Genomic DNA, 26845 nt, shown 5'->3' on the forward strand with positions numbered 1-26845 from the left:
TTGCTCCAGCTGCTGTTCTGCATGAGCAGAGAGGCATCTGCTGGGCTCCGTTGGTTTCAGGCTGAAAATCTGGATCTGAGCCCTGGTTCAAACTCTCACTGGAAGAGCCAGCGGCACGGGGACACCTCCCCACCCCAGCTGTAACAGCAACGCGTGGCAGAGTCAGAAACACAAGCAACCCCCCCCACACACAGGCGGTGCTGGTGAGAGGACTGGAGGGCCTGTAGCTACCTTCGGCTGCAGCAGAACGCCGGCTCCTTTCTGCGAGGCAATCCCCAGCACTCTGTGGGGTGTTCCTGAATCTAGTAGAGGCTGCTTAAGCAATTAACGCGCATAAAGCGCTCTGAAGATACCATATACTGAGAGCTGCTGTCAAGAACCAGGGAGGGGGTGAGCCTGGAGCACCCAGGTGGAGACAGCTGGCTCAGGCCAACAAACATGCTCTGCCTTTGGGCTCTCCAGAGAAGGGACCCAGCAATCTTTCTCCCCTCTGGGTGCAGCTGAGCCTGGCGAAGCAGCACAAGAGGGAGGTGGGACACTTCTGCCAGCCCACACTGCAAGCAGCCAGCAGAGCCCTGAAGAAGCTGGTGTCTCATTGGGGCAGGTGCCACTCATTAACTCCTCAGAGGAGCTAGCCTCTCCAGAGAGAAGTGGAGCAGCAGGCCCTGCAGAACCCCAAGGGGCAGCCAGGCACAGGGAGTAGAGTGAGGCGTACAGTGCTGCTCTGGGTTATCCAAGTAGCCACGTGCCAGAAGGCTTTGGCCACTGCACTCTGCTGAGGTTGGTCCATTCACATACAGACTCTTCTCCAGCATCCCAGAGGAGATGGTCAGCTGGGAACCGAGCACAAGGGGAGGGTTCAGTAGGAGAGGGACAGATACGATCAACGTTCTCATTGACTTGTGCTGGGCTTTAGGGATGGGTCCCCGCTGCTAAATTAACAAGGATGCCTGCAGCGATGAGAGCCCTGCTGGCTCCCCAGTGCAGAGGCGATGCAGAGGGAGTGTTCTCTGCTGTGACTGCTGTGAAACTATTTCTACCGAGGCTTTAATCCCTGTCTCTGCAGAGAGACACATCAGACAGGCGCTAGAGTGAGTGCAAAGAATCCGACCCAGAAATGCCTCTTAAAGCCTCTGGAATCTCAGATGTGTAGTTGGCAGGTTTCCTCCTGCTCAGTCACACCAGACTCAGCCAAGCCAGAAGAAACAGCTGGTTATTTTACAGCTCTGCAGTCTATCCTTGCATCAACTCCTTCAAACACTAACAGAACATTGCAGCAGTGGGCAACATATTCCAGACAAGAACAGGGCTGGGCTACAGGCAGATTCCTACCTGGCTCCCTGCCTCAGCTCAGGAAACCTGCTCAGACTCAAACAAGAACAAAGTTGAAACACGAAGGTCACACAAACCCGGCTCTAACTCTGCTCCCCATCCCAGACTCTGCAGCAGGTGGGATCTCCCATCACACAGTCTCCCACAACTAAGTGATTCCAAAGGGCTTCCACATGTGCTTTAGGAAGGCATATTGTCTATAAAATGCACACGTGTGAAGGTTATAGGCCTTGCTGGAGCCCTAGGCATGGTTAAAAGTATGAGCCAAGGTTGGCTGTGAACCAAAGTGGGCATTGTTAGAGTAGTAACACTAGGAATCAGCTGACCAAGCAAACACAGAAGACGCAGACCTCTCAAGTAACCACCTAATGCTCTCCTCAGAGGGCGGGGTGGGACCCCGTGTAAGATCCGGAGGGGAGGTCAGGATAATGGATGAGGAGGTTTTATCTGAACTATTAGGTGTGAGGCACAAGGATGGTAACTAGTAACATCTGGAGAGTAGCATGTAACTTGTTTGTATCGCTGTATAACAGGAGGGGCAGCTTTGTATTGGCCTAGGGGACAGGCGTACACGTGTTAGTGTGCCGGTACCCAGCGAGCTGGGCACTGACTCCGAGCTTTGCTGACAATGACCCTGGCCGCGCTTTCGCCACCAAGTCAAGCCTGTGTCCGTCCTTTCTGAGCGACATCGCCGTCTGCTGAGTCAGCAACCAGCCATCTCTGCTGGTACAGAAACGCGGCAGCTCCAGGAACAGGAACAAGCGTGCGGTGTTTCCCTGGGGCTGAGGGCAGGAAGGCCCACGAGTGCTGCAGACTGGATGGACAGTCTGGGGCTTTCAGCCAGAGTCTCCTTGCTTGCTCTGGGTTTGGTTGAAAAGCTACATAAACTTGCATTGCATGGTCTCCTGCTGACATCCGAAGATGACGTTCATTGCCTTGCCCAGACACGTGTGCCCAAAGACAACGGAACAACGCTCCCAGCCCCTCTCCCCACAACGGTTCCGTGTTCCTTTACCTGCCAATCTGCATTACCTTCTCTGCACCATTAGTTAGTGCCTCTCCATGAACCGTACGATGATGTAAGGGCATAGGGATAAAGTCACTGCTGCGTGGGAGCCCAGGGGCCTGAAGCTAACTTACCAGCCAGAGGTTGCAGAACGGCTCAGTGACACCTACTTTAGTCAGCAGTGAAATGTGGCCATAGGGCTTTAAACTGCTGAACACTGGGCTGACCCACGCCTGGCCTGCTATAAAATCCCTGTCAGAGCTGCTCTAGCTCACAGAGACAGGCTTGCAACGCTAGGTGGGCCCGAATGCCCTTGCTGAAGGCTGGAGTCTTGGTTAATGCAGCGGAGGCTAGCTGCCACTCAGGTGGCTGTTTCTAAGCTCACCTGAAAATGTGCTGAACTGACTCACGCAACGACTGAAACAGAGCAGCTTGAGAGGGAATCTCAGGAAAACCTTCCTGACTGTCCGAGCAGTAGGACAATGGAACAGACGCCTCGGGGCGTCCTGGAAGCTCCTTCAAATAGAGGCTGGATAGCATCCGTCTTGGATGGCGCAGACACAACAAATTCTGCACTTTGGCAGGGAGTTAGAATCTTTTTCTCCCCTGTAAAATACCTAACAATACTGCCCACAACCCACACAGCCTCTGTCCTAGGCAAGGCCAGGGAGGTGTATCAAGGAAACGAAAAAATCACCACCAAGGCTGGCCTTACACTTGACGTGAAAGCACCGAAAGTGCCCAAACCAGCTCCTAGCTCAAAATGGTGAGAATCCAGCAATTGTCAAATTTCGCCTTTACTTGGAAAATATGCAAGGAGGAAAATCCCTGGGACCTAAGAACAGTGTCCAAGGCGTATGGCCCGGAGGGCTGGAATGTAACATCTCCTGTAAAATGCCCCACCAAAGCCAGGCAGCGCTTTTCAGGGAGTTTATCCCAGGCCCAGATGAAGCTGTGAAGTTCCCTGAAGAGAACTGACACCTGCTTTACTGATTTGAGAGGAGTGAAAATTCCAGAGGTCTCCAATTCACCACCCCCCGCCCCCCCCAAAAAAACCCAAAACCCACAAGGTTGTGCCAGTACTCACAATCAGAACAAAATCCCTATTAATTAAATCGGTTAACATGGAATGTGACACCCTTTGGGATGTAGATTTAGTGTGAGACTGTTTATCAAGTGCAGATAATACTAATTGTTCCCAGGGAGATTTATCTGCTGTGGTTATTAGGCTCTGTCCTCTGCCTCTCATGTGCCTGCATTAAGCAGAGAGTAAAGAGGTGAACCTTGTTTGTAAAACAAACTCCTGAAGGTTGAGACTTCTATCAGTGCAGTCAAAGTCCAGGGGCTGTTCCTCTAAGCCCACATGCACCTGCATTTCTGGGAGTATTAACAGAAGAAAGATACTACTGGAGAAATATCTTTAACCACCCTCCCGTGTGCATGGTTGCTCTCAGCTGACAGGTAACTAGCACCATCTACTCCTGGGTCACAGCAGGGGCAGACACGGAATGAATCACTGCTCGTGTTTGGCTACAAGGCAGAGACAAGGCATCAGCACTATTCCTTCTGGCACCTGACCTGCTCTACCCACCCCCACAAGTTGCAGCACCCCACCCAGAGCACTTGGAGGGGAAACCACTGTGGCTAGAATAAGGAAACCAAACTGGCCATTCAACACACTGCACAAACTGGGATCTGGGCTATTCCCTCCGTCCCAATGAGACTCCTGTCTGTCCAAACATGGCAGCCCCGGGAAGCTGTGAGTGCCATGCCCTCTCTGATTCCCTGTCTCTTTCCAGCTAAACTCTGCAAATTCAAAGTGATTCCGACTCAGCGTTCTAACTGAGAGGCAGGATTGAAATGGGGCGTGATTAGCAGCAAGCAGGGGAGAGATACACAAACACAGGCAGCCATTCCAGACGCTTCCCCCACTTGCTGTGGAGAAACTGCCCTGTGGTGTGGTCATATCCCTTGGCATTCAACTCATCCATTCCATGCGCTTCCTACACATGCAGCATGGATGGGCAATGCACCCTGCATCGCACCCCCTGCCCACACACAGGTGAGCACAGAACTCCCCTTGGAGACATGTTCACTCTCACCACAGGAAACTGGTGACCTTGATTTCACTGCTAGGCAGGGAGATGTTCAGGTTGTGGAGAAGGAAGCTCTGGACTCAGACTCAAGAGACTGGGTTTTCATCTCTGGCTCTACTCAGGCTCCCTGTGTGTCTCTGGGCCTAGTGCCCATCTGTGAAATGGGGGTAATGTTTTCCTGCCTCTTGGGGGTGGGTGGGTGGGTGTAAATTCATCAGTGCTTGTGAGCTGCTCCACCACTACAGCGATGGGGGGGGCACAGAGAACTCACGTTTCAGAATTCAAGGTGGCGCAATGCCCAGAAGTGTTAGCGATCACCTCTGTATGGGTTCAGCGAGTCAGTCTGCATGCCCATCAGCGCCCGTCGGCACAGCAAACTCTGAGCAGAGATACAGTGCTTCTGTCTGCAAGATTCTCCCCCCACAGCCCGGATCACCTCTGCAGAAATCCCCCACCCTGCGTGCCTCGGCTGCGCCCTACACCCAGCTGGGGCTGTTGAAGGGACACGGGCAGCTTGGGCCCATGGGAATAAGCCATTGTGGGCCCGGAGGCTGATATAACACCCAGCATTGGGCCGGACAAGTGAGAGCAGCAGCCATTTGTGCAGGGTCTGCCCAGGTAGCCATCAGAGAGGGGGACTATGTACTGCTAAAATGGAACCACCGCTTGGGATTGTGCCCTTGCTCTGATAGCTCTGTGGTGAGCAGGCGATCTGGTTAGCCAGGGCCGGGGCAAAGGGAGCCACTCTAAAGTCGAGTTGCTGCCTGGTTTTCAGGCTGTTCTGCCTTGTTCAGGTCCTGTGATGAGATCACATTTCCAGCTGTCTCATGGACGCTCTGCAGCCTTGGGATTTCCCCTTATGTCCAGAGAGCATCTCCCTCTCCCCCTCTCTGAGGGCACAAAGCTGTAAGACACCACCAGCTCCGCTGTGCCACAGCGCCAGCCTGGATTACAAACAAATGCAGAGCCTGCTAGGATACTGAGAACAGGAGCGCCTCACGCAGGCATTGCCAGCTGGAAGTGGGATCTTTGTCCAGCCAGACTCCAGACACCTAGTGGGGCTGGCACTGGCAGACTGTATAAGCCCCTACCAAAGCTGAGCAGGGGAGAGGTATTAATAACAGCCTTGGGAGGACTGCACAAGTCTCCCTCTTCCCCAGGTGGTAAGAGCAGAGCAGGGGGATGCTTTGGAGAATATACCGTGGAAAGGAACCAGTGGGCCCACACCAGGGAAGGGTGGAGGCTTAGCACCTGGAGTAAATGTTCCTCTGCTCAGGTCTATAGCTGATGGTGAGCTCGCTCAGTGTCTGCAACCTGGGCCTGTCTCTATTAGCAACCCTCTAGGGCCACTTAATGACCTATCTAGAAGGAACCTCCCAGCACTTACGCACATTCTAAAGAACATGACCTAACATGGCACACGCCACCTTGACTTAGCACATGACACAAGCCTGTCCCATTTGGCTTTTCCTGCTGGCCTCAGAGCAATCATTTTCATTGTTTGACTCAACACTGCTGACCCCCTTCACTGGTATGGCTCTGGCTTGCAACCCTGCCAGAGACCAGGAAGGCAGGAGTAAACCAAGCAGCTGCAGGATGCCAGGAAGGAGGGTGAGAAACCAGCAGCACCTCTGGCTTAGTATCTTTGCTTTCCAAAGCATCAGCAGTTCCTTATTTCTGTGCTCGGAGGCCTTGCTCAGCCAACCATTTGCCTGGCAGCCTGGCGCTGCCATGTGACAGGCAGTCAGTAGAGGTGCTGCTGCCCTCCCATGGGGGCATCCCGTGCAGTTGGTCCTTACCTTGAAAGGCACCACCGACTTGTAGGAATCAGGCACTTCCCAGCTCAGCAACACTGATGTTTTCATCACGGCGTTGACGCGGAAGTTTTTAGCAAACACTGAAATTAAAAACAACACCTGTGAGCTGCCTGCACGGCCCAGCAGGAACTCAGCAGCACGGGGTACTGAACTCAGCAGCAGCAGGAAAGGAGACAAGCAGAGGAGCGCAGCAGCCTTTCCCCCAGCCGAGTTTCTGATGGTGACTACATTCTCCAACATCAGAGAACGGCAGCTCTAGACTGAACTGCAGCTTTCCTCTCCCCCCCGACAACTCTCTTGGCCCTTTGCCAGGATCAAAAGCCAGCAGCTCTCAGGAGCTGGAACTTGCAGGTCTGCACCAGAGTCAGCAGAGACCCTTTCATGTACAGATGCAATGGGAGTGTGCGTGTGAAGTGACAGAGGCAATTATGTTCCCACCAAAAATCCTCCTCCTAGTAACAGGCAATGTGAGGGAAGCCTTCAGCGAGGCTCCCTGTGCCGAGCCACTTTTACTAGAGGAAATGAGATGACGTACAGCCTCGTTAGCCAGAGCCAGGAGGAATCCAGCCTGCCACACCAAAGGGAGGGGCACCGGCTGGACATGAGGCTGGACTGTAAGGCTTGTTACCTTGCTCAACAGGCATGGTCCGGGACTGGATGCTAGGGCTGAGCGGCCCCACCCCCTTGCTGGTGCTGGCCCTCACTTTTATGTCATAAGTGGTGTCAGGTCTGAGGTTGGTCAGCATGATGCTCGTGTCCTTGGTGACGTTGGTCAGCTCCTGCTGGCTGTTGATGTCTCTGTACATAACCGTGTAGTTGGTAATTCTCCCATTTCGCTCTGCCAGCACTGGGGGGTCCCAGGCCACCTCTGTGGTGGAGGTGGTGAGCCCAACCACACGCAGGTTCTGCGGGAAGCCACTGGGCAAGTCCTCTGTCGTGGTGATCTCCTTCTCAAACTCCTCCCCTGGACCGGCTCTGTTCTTGGCAGACAGCTTGAAGATGTAGGTGGCACCTTTGTGCAGCCTGGTCACAGTGTAGTGATGGTCATTTTTCCCAAAGTCCATGATGTTCATCTTCTCCTCGTCGGTGCGTTTGTACTGCAGCCGGTACCCCAGCAGCTCCCCGACCATCTCCTTGGGGGGGTGCCACTGGATGAGAGCGGTGTTCATGGCTGTTGTGCTAATCATCATGGTGGGCTTGCCTGGGACTGGAACAGAAAGACACTGTGACCACCCACAAACCCATCCTGCTGCCGGAAAGAGAGGAGAGAAAACTCAGGTCTACTGGATCCAGGATTGGTGTAACTTTGTGCTCAGCTAACACAGTGGTGAGTGCAGCATACAACCTAGATGGACCCAAATCCAAGTGCTGATAAAAGCTGGATCCAGCAAATTCTGGGTTCAGATTCCCCAAATTTTACTGTCTAAATGGGCAATGAATGCAGCAGCTGACATTACAACATAAAAATCCAGACCCAGACGTACAATGGCTTAATTGCACCTCAAAACCCATATCTGTCTCACAGATCATTCTGGATTATGTGGACCTCTCCAAGCGACACCCTCGCTGCAGACAAGTGCCACAGCACCAGGAAAACCTGGACCCTGAGGTACTAGTGTTGCCACAGATGCCCAAAAGCCCATACCCAGCATCCTGATCTATCTGGGTGCGGAAAAATGTCACCCCCAAACCTTGTAATTTTACCATCTGCAGAGGCTGTAAGTGGTGCGGAGTGGGCTGTTAGCAATCAGAATGTATTTTGCTTTAGCTGATGAACCAAATCATGATGTGAATGTCGATGTGACTGGGGAGCAGCAACAGTCAAGCCACTGAAATTCTGCTCATGCTGCACAAGTGAAGGGCTGCTGCCTTCCCAGGTTAAGAACCGTTAGTTTGGAATTGAGGATTTAATACCTGGATTCCTCACTCCTTACACAAAGGGCGTCACCATTCCGAGGGAGAACAGATTTGTATACGATCCAACTGATATGGAAAACACCCCTAATCAGTGGGATAATGTCCTGGTAGTAATAAACCAGACACTGTATTTGATGGTGTTCTGGCCCAATTCTGCCCTCAGAAGCCCATAACACTGTTCCCTTCTGAGGTCCCGAGGAGCTGGACAAATCTGTAGGAGGGGACTCTGCTACTATTCAAGTACATCTAATTCAATATGCATTGCTAATGTCGCTCTCTCCATTACTCGAACTCACAACACAATTGCTAATAGCAGTCAAGAGTTAGGGACAGATGATTTTTCAAAGTTGATTCAACATATTGTTATCTTTAAATGTGCATCACGAGGTGGGACAATCTGCTGCAGTTTACTGTGTAGCACTGGGATGTTTAGGAAGCTTCTCCTGTTTGCAGGACAGCTGTGTTAACTCAACAGAATGTACGTCCTCGTGAGGCCTGCAGAATAGAGCAGCTGAGATGCTGACAATGGAAATGACCTCTGGAGTTATCCTGGTGCCATCTGGAGCAGCACAGAGAGTGAGCTGTTCCTGGGTTAAATGCTCCAGGAACTCAGATTTCCAGTTCATGCAAAATGCATTCCCATTATAATGAGCAATAAACATTATGCCTGGGGTTAGTCTGCCAATCAGCAGGACTACCACGTGTAGGTCAGGGCTAGTGATCCAAAAATGAATGACTAGACAATGCCGGCTAGCTGATCCTCTCTCCTGACAACCACCCAAATCTGCTCCCATCATGTTTCCAGAGAAAAGCCAAATGCCTGATGTGTTCTTGTGATGTCCCTGAACCAGGGCCTGGGCTCCTCTGGGCACTAACACTGGATACGCTTGTCTGTTTAGACAGTAGAACTTTGGAAACAAACTATGGCTGGATTCAGCAGGATCCAAAGACTGCATATGGCATTTTGCTGCACTTCTGCAGCAGCAGGTGTTGGTTTAAGCTGGGCTTGTCTAGTGACATGTCGAGGCTGGATCCACTTCTAACTGCCTCTCAAAAACCCTTCAGCGCAATGAAGGCTGTTGCAGGAGGCTCTACAGCCACGGTGGCTAATCCCTCCAACCGCCCCAAACCAGGCGTCAGGGCATCAGAAAGCTGTGTGAGGAGGACTTAATTTCAGAGTCAGGTGAGGTCTGGTGTCTAGGACCTGGCTTTCCCTTCCCTACTCCCAGCACTGAGTGGGTACGTTAAGGCTGAAAGGTTTTCACAGATCTCTTCTAAAGGGCAGCTGCTTTTTCTCCCCTTTTGCCCACCCAGTGTCTGTCCACACCCCTGCTGTGTGTGAACCCTGCACAACTGATCCACATGTAAAGCCTGTGCGTAAGGGATGCAGATTGCACTCTCATCCTTTGCCCCCACTGCAGAAGTACAAATCCCCATGACATTCCCCATCCTGCCCACTCCTTTCAAAGGTGCGCCCTCAGCAGTATCAGGTGTGCCAGGTCCCAAGGAATTTCATAAACCCACCCAGCAGCACCACACACTCACCCGCCCCTGTCGTAGTGACGACTTTGGGTTTGCTGCGTGCCCCATCTCCCTTGGTGGTATAGGCTGCGACAGTGATGGAATAGGTGGTTTCAGGTAGAAGGCCTCCTATGATGGTTTCCTGCGGGACCGTTCATAAGGTGAGCAGAAAATAAGCAACAAGAAACAAATCTGGTTACTGCTTGGGATACAGGAAGGAGGCCCGGCATCTGAAGGCTTTCAGTCAGAGACGCACTGATGATGGCTGGTTTTGTTGCGTGCATCACACCCCCTGCAGGTCTCTAACCTCACGCCCGTGCGGCGTTAACGGCACAATGACAACATTTATTCCAGTGGCTCCATTTCTAACATCTCACTCGCCCTCTCACAAAGATGTCACCTCTCCGACACTCAGGGTTTTGTGCCTGTATCCAAAGCTGCCACCAGACCTGTGCAAACTTGCCTAGAAACAGAGGCTGAGAGGGCACGAGGGCCATCCCTAACCGGCTCTGAGTAACTCCTCTGAGCCTCGACCCCACCCTTGCCTCCACAGCTGCTGTTTCCAGGAAGTTTTGGTTGGAAAATGCACTCTAGGCAAAGCCCTCAGGGACAGCCAGGACCCAGCAAGTGGATCATAACAAATCAAAGCCACCAACAAAAGCAGAAGGCCAGCTCAGGGTACATCAGTGCAACCCTCACTGGGGCTGATTTTGGAATTTGAAGGTGCCTGGAGTCCTGCTGGGAACTCCTGGGAGACAACCCAGGGTGGGGGAGCCGCTGTGGTCCAAGAAACGGGCTTGTCAGGGCATTGCTGCTCAGGCCCCCCCAGGCTGAAACTCCGCTGCAGCATTGCTGCCAGGGAGGGTCCATGTATGCACAAGGTGGGGCAAGTTCTCAGGGGTGGGCTTGGCCAGGGGCCAGTAACTTGGGATCACTCCAGCTCAGCCCAACAGCTGCCCCAAGGCACAGCCGCGGAAGCACTATGCTGCTGGCGGTGAAGGAAAGGCCCTGCTAGCAGTGAAGTAACTGAGGCTTGGCGAGGATGACGTGCTCAGAACGTGTCCGCTCCTGCTGAGAGTGCCTCGCTGCCGTGCAGCCCCACCCCCAGCTTCACCCTTCCCGGGGCACCAGGAGGGCATGAGCCCCCTAGGCACATTGAAATCAAAGAACCGAGCATGACCACCTGCCCTTTTCTATCGAAGGTGACTCCGTGTGAGCTGAGGGGCTCCACCCGCGAAGGGCCCTGGGACTGGCAGCCAAGCGGTTCCCAGACTCTGCGGACAGGCTGAGGAAAACGACCCCTAGGACTTCTCTGTCACTGATGTTACGAATGGGATCTGCCTTGGTAAGCATAGCCCCCTGAAGACAGGGAAAGCTGCCTAGGCCAGGGCAAGGCTGTAACACCCTGCTGAGCTCCCCCAAAGCTGTCCTGGCTAACCGGCGAGCAGTGACGTGGGGCAGGGGATGGGACTGGACACCTCAGTGCACACTAATTATCTCTGTTGGACAGAGCCTGGCCTCTGGTGCGTTCCCTCTGCATCCCCGCTCCACAGGGGCCACTGATTTACCTCCACCAAAGCCTATCAGACCTTCCACTGTGGAGCCCCCCACAGCCTCTCCCACTTTTTATCCATATTGCCTAATGGACAACATAGGGACGTTCTTGGAAAGGTAAAACCCCACTTGACTCCCCAGCTGAGCAGGGCCATGCAGGACAGACCCCACTCTCTGCCATGCCACAGGCTCAGCTGTTCAGACCCAACCACGGTAAAGCTACTGGCCAGGGTACGAGAGATGCACTACGACCAGATGAAAACAAACACAAGGAATAACATGGGACAGGGTGACAAGAGAGGGTGAATCATGTGTGAAGGGGCCAGGGAAGGACTGGTGCTGTGGGGGTGGGGAGATGGGATGCCTCCTGGGACTTGTGTCTACTTTCCAGGGATTCCTTAAAGGCCTTTCAAAGGATCTTTCGTTTGTTCATTCTGGAATCATTGCTGCTCTCCCATTAATTGGTCTCCCAAACACCAGCAGCATCAGGCCCCCGATTCCATCCAGACCCACCTGCGAGGTGCCTGCCCAGCCTTACTTTGCCCAAGCCACCGGATTGTCATTGTGGAACCAGCAAAGCCAGAGATACAAATCAACAAGCACCAATAAGAACAACATCAAAATCAGAGCATGAGCGAAATTCCACCTCTCCACTCCACACCCGGCGTCTGTGAGAGCGAACAAGTGTGCAGGACAACTGGTGCCCACAGAGCCATGGAGAGCACCCCACAAAGAACCTGCAGACTCGGAACCTCCCAAAAAGATTAACTTCTCCCAAATCCATGCAAAGAGAAATTCTCATGCAAGAGCATACCATGGGGAGCAGAGGAGGGGGAAGTAAGATGAGGATGGATCAAGGAAGAGATGATTGCACAATGGAAACATAGGGCTGTCATCACAAAACCACTCCTACCAAAACTCCTCAGTTTAAACAGCAGGAGAAATGGACTGGGCCTGGAAAGCCCACAGTGGGGTGTGTAATTGAATTGCTGACTCTAAAAAGGTCATTTTCTAGTTTGTTCCTCCAAATTTATATTTCAAAATTATTTGGGAAAAACTGGATTTAACTATTTAAATGTGATTGTTTTCCTATTACAGTCTCTGTTTCAGCCAAAGGTCACGGCTGAGCGCGCAGGTTATTTTTCATGACTTGGATCAATGAGGTTTAAAGATTATATATCTGATGTTACCATACAACCAGCTGAGCCAACTACTGCAGAGAGGAGGATGCACCTCCTGAGTCGATCACTTGAGTCTGCCTAAAATTGCACTGCAACAAGCTGGAAACACAGATTATAGAAAATGTCAATTGCTTTTCTGCATTTCGCAGCAATCTAAATGCCAATTTTCTCTGGATTTGCTGCTTGTGGAAGTCTTCACAGTGCAACTCTCCAACCTCATTAAGGGAGTGAAAGGGATGTTTTGACAGCACTATGTCTACAAAATTCATACATCGATTTGCCAGACCCCTCTGATCCAAACTAGAACACACACGAGTGGTACTTACATGGTCGATGGAGTCCTCAGCCCTCCACTGATGGGGGAGAAAGGAAGGAGGAGAGAAAAATGAAGACAGAATTTTAAGGGAGGACTTCTAGGAAGGGGTGAGAATGACAACAGCCTGGGTTAGCAGGACAGGGTGTGGGGTTATAACACGTACACACAAGAGGATCACTCAGCGCAGGCTGTACCCAAGGCCAGACATGGGATACAGTGCAATCCCCGACATGCAGCCAGCCTGTGCAGCAGCGCTGAGAAAACACAGACAAAGCAGGGCCAAGCAGCTTCCCTCTCACAAAGATGGAGAGGTGACCACTTGCTAACTCTGCAGACAGGGTCTCTGGGTCCCTCCCTCTCTTCAGCCTTGCCTACAGCTTGCCTTTTCTGCTAGCTCCACCGGTGCTAGCAATCAGGGGAGCACTGGCACAGACAAGATCTGAATGTTACACTCCCTGGGTCACCTAGATCTGCTCTGGACAATGATGGCTGCCTAGAGAGCTATCTTCACTAGGGCTTCCCCTATTGCCACCACCCAGGGAACTAAGAGAGATTTTTGGCCCAAAAGCCAATCACAGATTTGCTCTCTGCTCCAGAGTGTTGTATATGGTGACTTTCCAGCCATTGTCTCTCATTGGAAACCAGTGCTATTAACACAGTAAATAATGGAGGGGTTCATTGTAGAGGAAGTGCTGATGCAACGTTCAAAAGGCTTTTGATACTACATCATCTGCAAGAAGGCAGATCTGGAGAAGGGGGTGAACAATGAGGTGGCAAAACTTGCAGACGATACAAAATTACTCAAGATAGTTAAGTCCAAAGCAGATTGCGAAGAGTTACAAAGAGTTCTCACTAAACTACTGGACAACAAAATGGCTGATGAAATTCAATGTTGATAAATGCAAAGTAATGCACACTGGAAAACATAATCCCAACTATGCATACAAACTGATGGGATCTAAATTAGCTGTTTACCACTCAAGAAAGATCTTGGAGTCATTGTGAACAGTTCTTTGTAAACATCTGCTCAGTGTGCAGCGGCCGTCAAAAAAGCGAACAGAATGTTGGGAATCATTAGGAAAGGGAGAGATAATAAGACAAAAAAAATTATATTGCTTCTATATAAATCCGTGGTTCGCCCACACCTTGAATACTGTGTGCAGATGTGGTCACCACATCTCAAAAAAGATCTGTTGGAACTGGAAAACGTTCAGAAAAGGGCAACAAAAATAAGGAGGGGTCTGGAACAGCTTCTGTATGAGGAGAGATTAATAAGATAGGGACTGTTCAGCTTGGAAAAGGAACGACTAAGGGGGAATACGATGGAGAGCTATAAAAATCTTGACTGGTGGGGAGAAAATGAATAAGGAAATGTTATTTACTCCCCCATATAGCACAAGGACTAGGGGTCACCCAATGAAATTAATGGGCATCAGGTTTAAAACAAGAGGAAGTATTTCTTCACACAACACACAGTCAGTCTGTGGAACTCTTTGCCAGAGGATGTTGTGAAGGCCACGACTATAACGGGGTTCAAAAAAGAACTAGAGAAATTCATGGAGCGTAGGTCCATCGATGGCTGTTAGCCAGGATGGGCAGGGATGGTGTCCCTAGCCTCTGTTTGCCAGGAGCTGGGAATGGGCGACAGGGGATGGATCACTGGGCGATGCCCTGTTCTGTTCGTTCCCTCTGGGGCACCTGTCACTGGCTGCTGTCGGTAGACAGGGGACTGGGCTAGCTGGACCATTGGTTTGACCCAGTCTGGCCGTTCTGATGTTGTTGAGGCACTCTGGGGCGAGCCCATACAAAGCTGAGCTGCGAGCCCCACCTCACGTACACACAATACAAAGGAGGCCCCCAGCTCATACAAAATCGCAGGCTGAGCAAGCCTGGAAACAAGAGCATCAAACCTGCTGAACATTTAGATGAGAAATCCTGACGTTATCAACGCCCCCTACTGTGTAACAAAAGAATGGCAAGTGGTAAAAGCACATGTGGCAGGAAGAAGAGCTCCCCGCAGGCAAGGCTACGAAACGTTTCCTGGAGAGAGTGCTTCTCTGCCATCCTAGGGAGGCAGCACACAGATTTCTGATAACTGCTACAAACGGACTCGAGCTTGCAAGGCATCCAATGGCATCTCGGTCACTAAACCTCACGCAGGGCTAGGCTACCACTGTACATGCTGGCAGCTAGGTTCTTGTAGGCTGCACACAGAGGGAATGGCCACCGAGATCATGGCAAGGTTCCTTTGGCTAAGGCAGTGCATTAAGTTACGTGAGCTATGGCGTCTGCCCAGAGGAAGCATTGTCTAGTGGTTAACGCACAGGAACTAGAGTCAGGAATCAGAGTTCTGCTCTTAGCTCTGCTGCTGATTTGTGGTGAGGCCCTGGGAAAGTCACTTCCCCGCTCTTTGCCGCACTCCCAGCCCTCAGTGATAGGTAGTGTTCACACCCCAAAGCCCCATGCATGTTTACAAAGGGCCTGGAGAGCCGCAGAGGCTCTAGAAGAGCTAATGTTAGCAGAACCACGAGGTGCTCTCACAGACCGGGCCATGTCTGAATGACGGGGGCTCTTGTAAACTCGCAGAGTATTAAAATGCATGACACGTCTTCAACGTTTTACTGTTTTAATCTCTAAATTCAGTGGGAACCAGCTATTGGCTAAACTGCTCTTCTGAATTTCTATTACATTGCACCTACAGAATGGCATTATATGGCAACTAAAATTGTGCCCATAAACCATCTTAAAAGTCTCTTTCAAGGAAGAGGTCAGGTCATCCCCAGAGATGTCATATAAAACCAAGGTCCTGACCAAATGCCATCATTAAAGATCCTCTTTCATAAGGTCTGGGTGTTATCGCCAGTGTTCTGTCTTCAGTCCAACTCAAGTAATTACATTCTGCCTGGCTCAAGTTCTACCTGTGCTAACCATCCTAAGCTGGGCGAAGTGTGCTGTGTGCAGGTGAACAGCCTTTGGAGGTCACTCCATTGGCTGACAGCTTGCTAGGGAAAGGATCAAAGGACCGGCAGCTTGTCCTTTCAGGAATCCATTCCTGCTCCAAGCGCTGCGCCTCTGGCAGGAGGGGAGAACACGCATTTTATGACGCTTGATTAAAGCACTGTCCCAAATACTGCCTGAGTGTTTGTCCAGACTCCGAATGAGAACACCTGCAGCAGCACCACTGAGCCGCCAACCCCACGCCTGTGTGCTGGACAATGGAGGAGATGCAGGTTCTGAAGGCCAGTGCCCCCACTAACCTCCTCACACCACACGGAGGGGGGTGTAATAAGCCAACAATGTATGTGCAATAGCTGTATGCAGGAGATTTGAGGATGAATTTTTAAAATGATGGAGCCATTTAAATTTACATCTTCTGCATACTGTAATTTTCTTTCAGATGACAGTGGGGCTAGATCCTGTCGGAACATATTTGAGATGCCATGCCTGGCCACAGACTCAGTTATAAATTCAGTTTCATTACGAAAATATCACCTGCAGATAAAAACATTTCCCTCCTAAACCAGCTCAATTACCTCGTAAGTGTTTAAGGGTGCTGAGTAAGACAAATTGATCTTGAGAACGCAGAAGCCTTGATAAACGGCATTCAGACGGTGCTGCGTGCAGGAGGCAAGATGGCACAGAGAAGTGCTAAAGCTAACAGCCTGTATTTATGGCCGCTGCAATGCATTTACGACATTTCATTTTGCACTTCAGCATCGTGCGCCGCAGTTATGTCCCTCTCCAAGGAAACGGATGCCTCCCCTGACCATGGCTCTGGCAAAAGCACGGATTTAGGGCCCTTCTCAACTAGCTTGCCTGTGCAAGGCAGATTCTTGACCCTCTTTGTCCACTGAATGCAGTGGCGACAGTGAGATCTCTGTTACGTGCAGCGCTTGCTCAGAATTCGAGCTGAAGAGAGGCCCCAGTGGTCTACCTCGTCGCATTACCTCCTGCTCCAGAGTTCCCTGCAAATCACCTTCCGGGCACAGCAGGAGGAGCTCGGTACAAGCCTTCTTGTTGATGCTTGTGCAGGGTGGCCGGAGAGGAGGGCGCAGGGAAATGGGGCTTGCTAATTTCCCAGGCACGCTACTCAGAGAGAACTTGTTTTCACTCCGCTGCTATTTTTCAGACGCTTGGCAGGACATGAGATGGTCTCACGGAGAGCGGAGGGCCAGAGACACTGGAAGCGCCCCAGTGACAGAGATGGCCCATCTCCACGGCTGGGCGAGCACCAAAGGAAACACAGCAGCTGACCATACAGGCCCACAAGGACACATGACTTTTCCAGAGCTGAGCACGAGTCCCACGGAAAGCTGTCTGGGGGAAGCGTCACTTTCCAAGACACCCAGCTCCCCATCTTCCACAGGTTTTCTGCTGCATGTCTGTAAGGAGCAGGGATCAGAGCTCAGTCTGATCTGAATAAAGAAAAGGAGTACTTGTGGCACCTTAGAGACTAACCAATTTATTTGAGCATAAGCTTTCGTGAGCTACAGCTCACTTCATCGGATGCATACTGTGGAAACTGCAGAAGACATTATATACACAGAGACCATGAAACAATACCTCCTCCCACCCCACACTCCTGCTGGTAATAGCTTATCTAAAGTGATCACTCTCCTTACAATGTGTATGATAATCAAGATGGGCCATTTCCAGCACAAATCCAGGTTTTCTCACTCCCCCCCTTTTTTTTCCAAAAACCACACACACAAACTCACTCTCCTGCTGGTAATAGCTTATCCAAAGTGACCACTCTCCTTACAATGTGTATGAAAACCAAGGTGGGCCATTTCCAGCACAAATCCAGGTTTTCTCACCCTCCCCCCCTTTTTTTCCAAAAACCACACACACAAACTCACTCTCCTGCTGGTAATACACATTGTAAAGAGAGTGGTCACTTTGGATGGGCTATTACCAGCAGCAGAGTGAGTTTGTGTGTGTGTGGGGGGGGGGGGGGGGGGAGGAGAGGGTGAGAAAACCTGGATTTGTGCTGGAAATGGCCCAACTTGATTATCATACACATTGTAAGGAGAGTAATGTCTTCTGCAGTTTCCACAGTATGCATCCGATTAAGTGAGCTGTAGCTCACGAAAGCTTATGCTCAAATAAATTGGTTAGTCTCTAAGGTGCCACAAGTACTCCTTTTCTTTTTGCGAATACAGACTAACACGGCTGTTACTCTGAAATCTGATCTGAATGTCCACCCAGTCCCCTGGACTGGCAGCTTACGTCCTCCATACCAGATGTTCCAAAATCACTGGTCACTTACTTGGCATTGGAATCTAGGGCATGTGTGTTCACAGCTGCTCCCTCTCTCTGTGCCGAATCTGAGCCCACAGATGGGGGCAGAGGACAAAACAACAAGCTGATGTCCAGTCACCTTCTGGGAGTGATCTGCTTGGTCCCACCTTGGCTCACTATGTGGATTTGCAGCATAACGGGGGTCGGTTACTGGCAACTGGGGAGGTGAGGAAGGGTCACGGATCCTGCTCCTCTCTCCTGGAGACACCCACAAGTCCAGGATTGCCAGGAGGAAGAGAAGAATGGGGTTACTGCTCACGGAGCACGTAACATGCTGTCTGGGGGCAGGGTACCCTATGAATGTTGGTGGGGCTCCCCATTTGCTCTGGAAGCTAGAGTCGCCGATCTCCGGCAGCCACTGGACTCCGAACTCCATGGGGGAAGGATCACACACTCTCACACTGTGCGTGGAACCCACGAAGACTCAGGAGCCACAGACCCAGCACAAGTGAAAGGAACGGTTCTGCTTCAAGTCACTTGCTCTCCTTCCATGCTCTCGTGGGTTCTCCCAAAGCCAGCCCAGAGACAGGGAGCCTCCATTCACAAGAACAGAACGGGGGATGAGAGCAGCCCCACACAAACTAGAAGCCTGCCAGCATCCAGCCTTGGCTTTATCTCCTGCACCACCAGCAGAGCCCATATGGGAGATGCAGCCCCACCATGTCGTTGTGCTCAGGCCAAAGTCTGCAATACCACAGCACCTATTGCTGTCTTCGAGGTCTTCCCCACGGCCAGACGCGGACGCTGCCCTGCTGTCTGTCAGCCGGATGTGAGGGCATAGACTAAACATTTACTTAAATATAAAGAACTTGGATGGGAAAATCAGTCACAGCATAGCCATGGCAGAAGAGAGGCCTCGACTTCACCACAGGACCTTTTGAACAACCAATTACAGTCCCTATGAAGGCGGCTGGCAAAGGAAAACAAACACTCTCTGGCACCAAGATTGCTGCCTCACTGCTGGCTTCCTGCCCAGCTCAAATGGTTCTGGATCACTGTAGCTCTCTATTATCTGAACAACTAACATCTCCATCCCCCTTTATTCTGCCTTTTGTCTCCAGTTACTCTCTCTCTGTTTCTCTGCTTCACACAGGGACCAATTCGGAGTCAGCTTTAGCAGCAATGACTTATACCACTGCAGGACCTCGACTGGGTAGGCTATTCCCACTCACAATCAGCAGATCATCCAGGAAGGGCCCTGCCCACATGCCTGGAAGAAAATTTCCTCTCTGACCCCAGATATGCAATCAGTTTAATTCTCTTCTTGTGCTCGGGAATAAATCTTTTATGGGTGCTGAACAGCACCAATGTGATGGATTCCAACTGCCTTTGAGTCTTGGCCTTCATAATAGGAGTCCCAGTGAATCGTTTTGATTGCACTTACAAAAACGTTACTTTCCCCAAACTCCACATGCTCAAGTTTGAGTGGGCGGCCTCTGCTTAGCAAAGGCTTCATCCCTGTCCTGTCCACCTGGAAGAGCCTAACATTTCTGCAGTAACTCAGTAACTCCTCCTTGCTGGCACCTCACGCTGTGCTGGGAAAGCTCTCTCCTAATCACTCACAGAAGACCTCTCCTTGCAAGGTTATCAGCTCATTTCTGCAGCCACTTGGTTCCTGGAGAGCAATACTCCTCCTGACAATTACCAGCTTGCCATCAGCTTCCCTTCTAATTTCACTCCATGGGACTTCCCTGAAATGGAGGGGACTGGCATGATCTGTAGCTCAGAGAAGTACCTGGGAGAATCCACAGCTAGCAATGAACTTTCCACATAATGCCAACGACTGACAAGCGCTCCACAGGACCAAAAAACCCCAAGCAACTTGCTTGCTTGACCACAACTTGTGTGTGAAAAAACAAACAAACCCAAAAATCTGGGACAAACCAACACTGTCCCAGTGTATCCAAGGCCTAGGATGGGTAAGTCTTTCAGCAAGACAAGATGACAGTTAATTAATGAGGACTGCCAACCCCTTTGTACATCTTTGGCTATGGAACAGCTGCTCAGGTGCTGTGAAATACCAACATGGTCTCAGACACACACACAGCAGGGCTTACCCCTCCTATAGGGACACGAACACATCCCTGCAAAAGGGAGCTTAGGGAACCTTTGACAGGAGTTGGATACTCACTGGAAAGTTTCTATGGCCTTGGAATCTACCCTCATTGCAGTGAGCTAGCAGGGGGCTCCAGAGACCAGAACTGCTCTCTCTAAAACTCCCCATTGTCTAGGAAATGAGGAAGAAATGAAAACAAGATTGACTGGCTGAAGAGGAAAGGTTCTGAAGGCGACTACAAGCGCAACAGTGCTCGCTTTGACCTAAAACTGGGATTCACCCATTAGCCCCAAACTAAACAGGAAGGCGATAAACTGTTCGGGCTACAGCAGAAAGATGACGCTTTTGTGGGAAAAGAAAAGGCCATTAGGCAGCTTTTTTACGTATTCAAATAAAGAAGCATGTGAAACCCCAGCGATGTGCTCCATCCAGCCCTTCAGTGAGCTCTCAGACCATTTCCTCTCCTTTACATTGTCCTTTTCCACACTGCTACTGGGTTTAATCCTTCAGAATCTGAATGGGAAGAACCCTGCTCTGAGCACTGTGCTCCCTGCTGAGAAATGTGTAAATGATTCATAGCTGCATTTAGGAGATGGATCAATTAATGGCTGCAGCTCTCCAGTGTTTATATTGGGTATGATTCAAGCAGGCCAGGTCTGAATTGGCCACTTGTCACTTGCAGCAGCGGATTTGTACAATTCTCTTTGCAGAGAATGGCCCAAGTCCATCCTGTGTCGGGCTCGGAGTTCTCCTCCAGAGGAATTTTATTCTATCTGCGGCTATGACTCAAGCGAGGCTCTGAAGACTTCCCTGGCCCCAGGAAAGTTACTCCCAGAGAGCAGCCATTGCTTTTTCTTGTGCTGGAAGTCTAGACTGCCCAGGGTGAGGGCCCGCACATGGGATACACTGCAGGAGTCGAGGCAGACCATAGAGCCTGCTGGCAGCCCAAAGCATGGAGTGAGTGTGAACGCAGGGAGGGAAATCCATTCCCAAGCTCCGTCTCACCTCTTCACTCCTGCCAAGCCCTCTCAGACCTGCCTGCTCTGTTTACCTTTGTGTTTCAAAAGGTAAATCGAGGTTGAGTCTCACCTTACAAAAGCAGAGCTGTAAATGGGCATGGCTGGCTGGAGTCCTCTGGGCAGAGCCTGGCAATGGGGAATTTCATAGCTCTCAGTGCAATGTGCCAATAGGCGGGGCTGGGTTTGATGATGGGCAAATATGAAGAAAGTCCTGCCTAGGGAGCTGTACCTTAAAGTGGCTCTGCCCCTTGCTGAACACTGGCAATGCAAAAGGAAGCAGACAGGAAAGACTTATTTAAATCTCTCTGAAGGATTACTCCCTGCTTGGCAAGATGCAGCCACTACGTGCCAGCTCCCCACGTCCCTCTCACAGGCAGGGATGGAGCTATAAGGAAATAAAGCCCTGCCAGTTGAGCTCTCCCCTCTCACCCAGAATCCACAGGACAGTGCAATCATCATCTCATTAACTGTGTCACCAGCTCACGAGCTCTGTAACCACCAGTTTCAAGGGGGCAAGCCACACGTCTCCTCTGGGAATCAGCTTTGTCTGTCCCTGGGTCTAGCCAGTGACTTAGTGGCCTCTGGCTGCATCCCGTGTCCTGCACATCGCAGTGTACATCTGTCCCTGGAATCTCAGTGTCACTGCAAGCGGGAGGCCTTTGTGCAGAGCTTTACTCAAGACAGCGTCTGTGTGACACAGCAATAGTGACTGCCCCATGCCCACCAGCCCCATGCTGTACCTGGGCCTCTGCTAACATGACATCTTTGATAACAGGCTGCCCTTGCGGTTCATTGTTCTCCAGCTTCACGTAAGTGACCTGGTACCCCCGGATCTGTCCATGCTGCTTGTTGGAGAGCGGCAGTTTCCAGCTGACCCGGATGGCTGTTGAATTCACAGGCTCCACCTCCACTTTTCGTGGGGGGGCGCTGGGCACTAGAATACACAGGGGACAGGCAGCGTTAATGGCACAGGTCACACTATTCCCGCCACCACGGAGCGTTCATTCCCCTGCCTCCTCCCACACCCATGGCCACGCACACCTCCCTGCACAGCTACAGTCCCATCACCCAGATCCCTCCCGGTGCCAGACAGAGCCCTGTGGCCCCAGTGGGAATGGCTCGGGCTGTGAGCTACGGGAGTACACCTTGCCTAGGGCTCCAGGAGGCCACCTGCAGTCTGCTGTTTACTCTCCCCAGGGCAGACGCCCCGCTCAAATACAGACACACAGCTCGAGGCAGATGTAACATGGGCCCTGAAACGGACACACGTCCCCACATGCCCCATCACCGCCCAGATCCTGCACAGCACTGCCAGAATGACAACAAAAGGTTAATGGGAAGAGGAAAAACAGCAGAGAGAGCCCAGCCAGAGAGAGGGGCCGGCACTTCATGCCTGGCTCGCTGAATGCTTTTGGAGAATAAAGTGAAAATGTATGGTGCCCTGAAAATATCAATTTCCTTGCCAGGTGAGGCACATTTAAAGATATATTTACACCCTGTCCACCCTTTGGAAACATGACGTCCTTCTGCCTTTTTGGTCCCGTGCTGAGTGAACAATGTCAGTGCTGAAAAAGCCACCTCTCCCTTGCTCTTGGAAAGCTCCCTTGGACTGAACCAGCTGGGAGCAGAGTCACATTCCCTTCAGAGGGTGTCACTGCCATGCGAGCACTGAGGAGCTAGTTGCAAGACACAGCTCAAGTCCTTTGTCCCACTGCTGAGGGGCCCCCACCCACTCTTCCTTCCCCAGAAGGATCCAGGGCCTGTAAAAGGCCCATGTGCCTCAACTCCCAGCACAGCAAGAAATCATCCCAATTAGGTAATTAGGGATGGATAGCTGACATGCAGAAATAATGAATGTTGCTATTCCAACCAACTAGATGGGAAGAAACAGCTACCAAGCAGGAAAGCACGACTTTGAAGCCTCAGGGCAATTCATTCTTTTCCCCAGATGTCTCTCTTAATTGTAGATAATTACATAAATTGGAGAAGGGAAGGAGTGAGTATTTCAGCACTGCTAGGCCAGCAAAGGTGACAGAGTGGAGGGGGCTGTGGTCAAGTGGTTACCACAAGCCTGGTGCACCCTGTGTTGTCATCCAACCCACTCAGTGACCTTGGGTGAGCCTTACAGCTCCCTTCCCTGGGCGAATGAGCCGAACCCCGCCCGCCCACGCCTCTCAGCTGGGAACTGGGGCGAAAAGCAAGATGCTCCTGAGCTGAACTTGTTGGGTAACAGATCATCAGCCCTGGCAGCGTCAGGAACAGATCTTGGGGTGGGAGGACAGTGTTTGCTAGGAATCCGGTCCTGGGGGACCAGGTGGGTTCCCCCATTTGGGGTGTCTGCTGCACTGCCTGTACCAGTGATGTGAGCAAGGGATGGGTCTGAGATCGGAGAGGGAAAGTTCAATTTGTTCTCATCTCACTCAGATTTCTGTATTTCACATTCCTTCCTTGGGGACATCTCCTGAGCATCAGCATGTTGGAGAAATCTGAAATCATTTCTGACAGCTGAACTGGGATGTCCAACCACGGTGCCCTAAAACTAACTAGAAGAGCTTGTTGTGACATTTCTAGGGTAGCAGCTTCCCTTGGGCTGTGACTCGGCTGGATGAGAACTGAAGCAAACGATACAGGCAGCAGTACACACAGACGTATTCGTCGAGCCGGGCAAACAGTCCGTGAACATTTCCATACACCACATCCCACAGCCGAAGAGGCACAAGGGACAGTGGCAGCACATTTAGTGAAACTGCAAAATGTCTGGTCTCAATTTGTGAAGCTGGCTGGGCAATGCAGAGATACTCCTCCGCTCGCCTCTCTGCCGCTTCCCTCCCGCTGCCACGCACAGCCTCTGAGGTCAGCATCAACCACGGCAGTTCCTCCCCTCACTCCGAGCACCAGCACTTTCAAAGGGAATGGCTTAAGCCCTGGTGACATAACTGACAGACTTGCTAATGCAACGCAATTTCTGTTTAAGGCCGTCCCAGCCAGGAATGCGTTCTGGACATGGGATATTCTGACGCTGGAGAGGAAGAAATTTATGTAAGCTGTGGCCTGCCTGGGAGCAGCTTTCCAACAATAACCATGAGCTTCAAATGGACTTTGTTTCCTCTCTCTGATTTTCTGCATTTCTAGTCAACAAGCTAACTTTAAATCCTGATCCGACAATGCAGGAGGGAACAGCCGCTGCCGGGGGGACCCACCCCACAGCCTTTGCCTGGAGGGGGTGGCACCCTACAGCCTTTCCCTGGGGGACCCGCCCTACAGTGCTTCCATTACAGGGGAGCTTTGCTCTCACACAAGCCTGGAAGGCCAGGGCAGGGGAGCTGTGCTCTGAGTGCAGGCAAGTGGCTGCCTCATTCTCCCAGCAGGCCCAGGGTTGCGTGGTGGGGATCAAATGGGGGAAGTGCAATGGACCAGCTCACCACTGGCATCCAGGACTCTGCCTCTCCAGTCACTTGGTGCCTGCCGTGAGCTCCCCACGCAAGGCACACAAAGGCCAGCGAAGAGACCAGCAGCAGGAGAGGGGCACGTGGCAGAGGCTGCAAGGCTAGAGCATGGTGTGAGAGAAGGAACCACTCCCCAAGAGAATGCAGCCATCTGTCCCCGCTATGGCCGGCCGGCAGCGAGCACGTTCCGGGCACTGGCAACAGACTGAGCAGCGCCTGGCAGAACAGCAAGGAGCGGTCCTGGATACCTGCAGGGAAGTGGCTAAAGGAGCAGCTCAGTAACACCTACCGTCCTCATCAGTGCGCACATGCACCGGGGAGCTCTCCGGTCCAGGCCCCACATCTGTGTGGGCCCGCACCCACACCTTGTATTCTGTCCATTTCTCCAGGTCCTTGATCTCCCAGCTGGAGCGTTCCCGTCCAATTCCATCCACTAGGTGCTTGGCGCTGTCCTCTGCGTCCACCGCCTGGTACGCAATGGAGTACTGCGTGATGACCCCATGGCGGCTCTGAGCAGGCGGTGGTACCCAACTTACCCGGATGGTAGTGGAGCTGGTGCTTACGCACTCGACTTCTTGGGGTGGGGCGGAAGGGGCTAGGGATAGCGGGGAGATGAAGGGAAATGAGCGGAAGGAAAAACAAAATGTAGAGGGAACTCTTACCCAGCCAACGGAGCACTGCGTAGCAGCGAAGAAATGCAGCCGAGAGCTTTGCAGACTCTCCCACTCCTCCTTTACAGGTAATCTGAGAAGTCGTTGGGGGCAATCTGTATCTGAACATCTGACAGGCAGTGCTGCAACACCAGACTGCCTCCCCAGCTGTCTGGGGTTTAATGCAGTGACAGCGTGGGGAGGGGGAGAGAGACATGGGGCCAGGGAGAAGAGAAATGTTTTCAGCTGAGATGTGAAACAAACAGAGCTGAAGAGGCGGCAAAATCCCAGCAGGCTGGAGCGATAGAGGAGACGGCTCCTGCACCAGACGTGGGGAGATGGCGTGAAGGGCAGAGAGGAGCCTGGGGCTAGCTGAGGGCAGGTGCAGCAGGAGAACAGAGAGAAGACACTTGCAAGACTGGCTAGAGCAAGATCCCGAGAGGGAACTGGGCACTGTATCCTGGAATGGGGCGGGAGCCTGCGGAGCTTTCGAGGCTGGCAGGGAAGGTGGCTGTGCTTGTGCATGTGAGAAGGGACGTCTGGAAATGGGTCCAGCTTGTTCATTACCTGTCAATGGGCTTCAGACCCTGCCCCAGCCCCAGCCCCAGCCTAGGGGGGACGGGGCAGGCAAAGTTTCGCTTCAAAGCAGACGTGAAAATCATCTGCCTCTAACACCAAGTTCTGAGCCACGCCAGCAGGAACCATAGCTCTGGGCTGGGGACAGAAGATGGTGGGTGGGCTGTTATGAAGGTGACCAATACACAGATGCTACCCAGCCCACCACTCCTGGCCCTGCTGGGAAAGAGGAAGGAAGAGAATATGGGGCAGGAGGGGAATTAGCAAAGGACAACGACCTGCAGGAGGTGAGGTGAGGACCAGCCTGCGGTGAGGACAGGCCCCCTCTGTAGTGCTCAGGAACGGAGGAAACGGGCAGGGAGAGAGCAAAGGCACAGATATAGCACACACACCTGAGCATCAGCAGCCCAGACAACAGCCAGAGGGAGGACAGAGAAGGCGGACTGGAGAGAATGGAGTCTTGAGGGACACCTCAGAGGAGGCGCCTGTGAAGTGAGGAGCCATGAGACTCCGGGAAGCCCTTCCCTTCCACTACCAGCTGCAAAGGCCAAGCAGGCAGGCCAGCGTTTGCTCGGCCATTTGCTCTGCACCGCGTCTCCCGGGACCTAATGCGAGGAGCTGCTGTCATAAGGGCCCCCTCTGCAGGGCAGCACAGGTAGGCGTCTCGCTGGCCCTTTCCATCCTGCCTGTTGGCTGGGTAAGAGTCACACAGACAATGCACAAAACACACAAGCAGTCGCTTAACACTTAAGGGAACTAAAATAAAAGGCAGTAACATAAGCAGGGTCAACTTAAACCACCCCCGGCATGGCAATGTCCATCCCCCACCCCGGGCAGGCAGCAGGGCCAGCGTGTGCACACACGCACGCACACACACACACGCACGCACGCACGCACTCCCCCCCCCCCCCCCCCGGCAGACATGCTGCTGTCTCCACGTCACAGCAGGCTGAGGGCCAGGAGAGTGTGTACTGCTGCCCGGCTTTGGGCATGAGCGGGCCTGTACCCCTACCTGGCTCAGAGGCTCCTTACCAGGGGAAAATCTGCCTCAAGCACC

At 52.1% G+C, this 26845-nt stretch overlaps 1 protein-coding gene across 8 annotated transcripts in view; it reads right to left on the bottom strand.

The window, feature by feature from the left end:
• PTPRF (protein tyrosine phosphatase receptor type F) overlaps positions 1 to 26845 on the bottom strand; it is a 622833-nt gene that overhangs the window by 55018 nt on the left and 540970 nt on the right. For 3 of the 8 annotated variants that reach the window (XM_084635806.1, XM_084635803.1, XM_084635804.1), the window contains 6 exons: positions 24852 to 25157; positions 21857 to 22050; positions 12751 to 12777; positions 9714 to 9831; positions 6880 to 7458; positions 6234 to 6331 (listed from right to left, as the gene is read on the bottom strand). In XM_084635806.1, coding sequence (XP_084491932.1) covers positions 6234 to 6331; positions 6880 to 7458; positions 9714 to 9831; positions 12751 to 12777; positions 21857 to 22050; positions 24852 to 25157 — 1322 coding nt within the window. The remainder of the gene's footprint in view (positions 1 to 6233; positions 6332 to 6879; positions 7459 to 9713; positions 9832 to 12750; positions 12778 to 21856; positions 22051 to 24851; positions 25158 to 26845) is intronic. The other 5 variants (XM_084635809.1, XM_084635805.1, XM_084635810.1 and 2 more) reach the window with 3 other exon arrangements.

Source organism: Lepidochelys olivacea (assembly GCF_965140295.1).
Source record: "Lepidochelys olivacea isolate rLepOli2 genome assembly, chromosome: 8".
NCBI classification, from domain to species: Eukaryota; Metazoa; Chordata; order Testudines; family Cheloniidae; genus Lepidochelys; species Lepidochelys olivacea.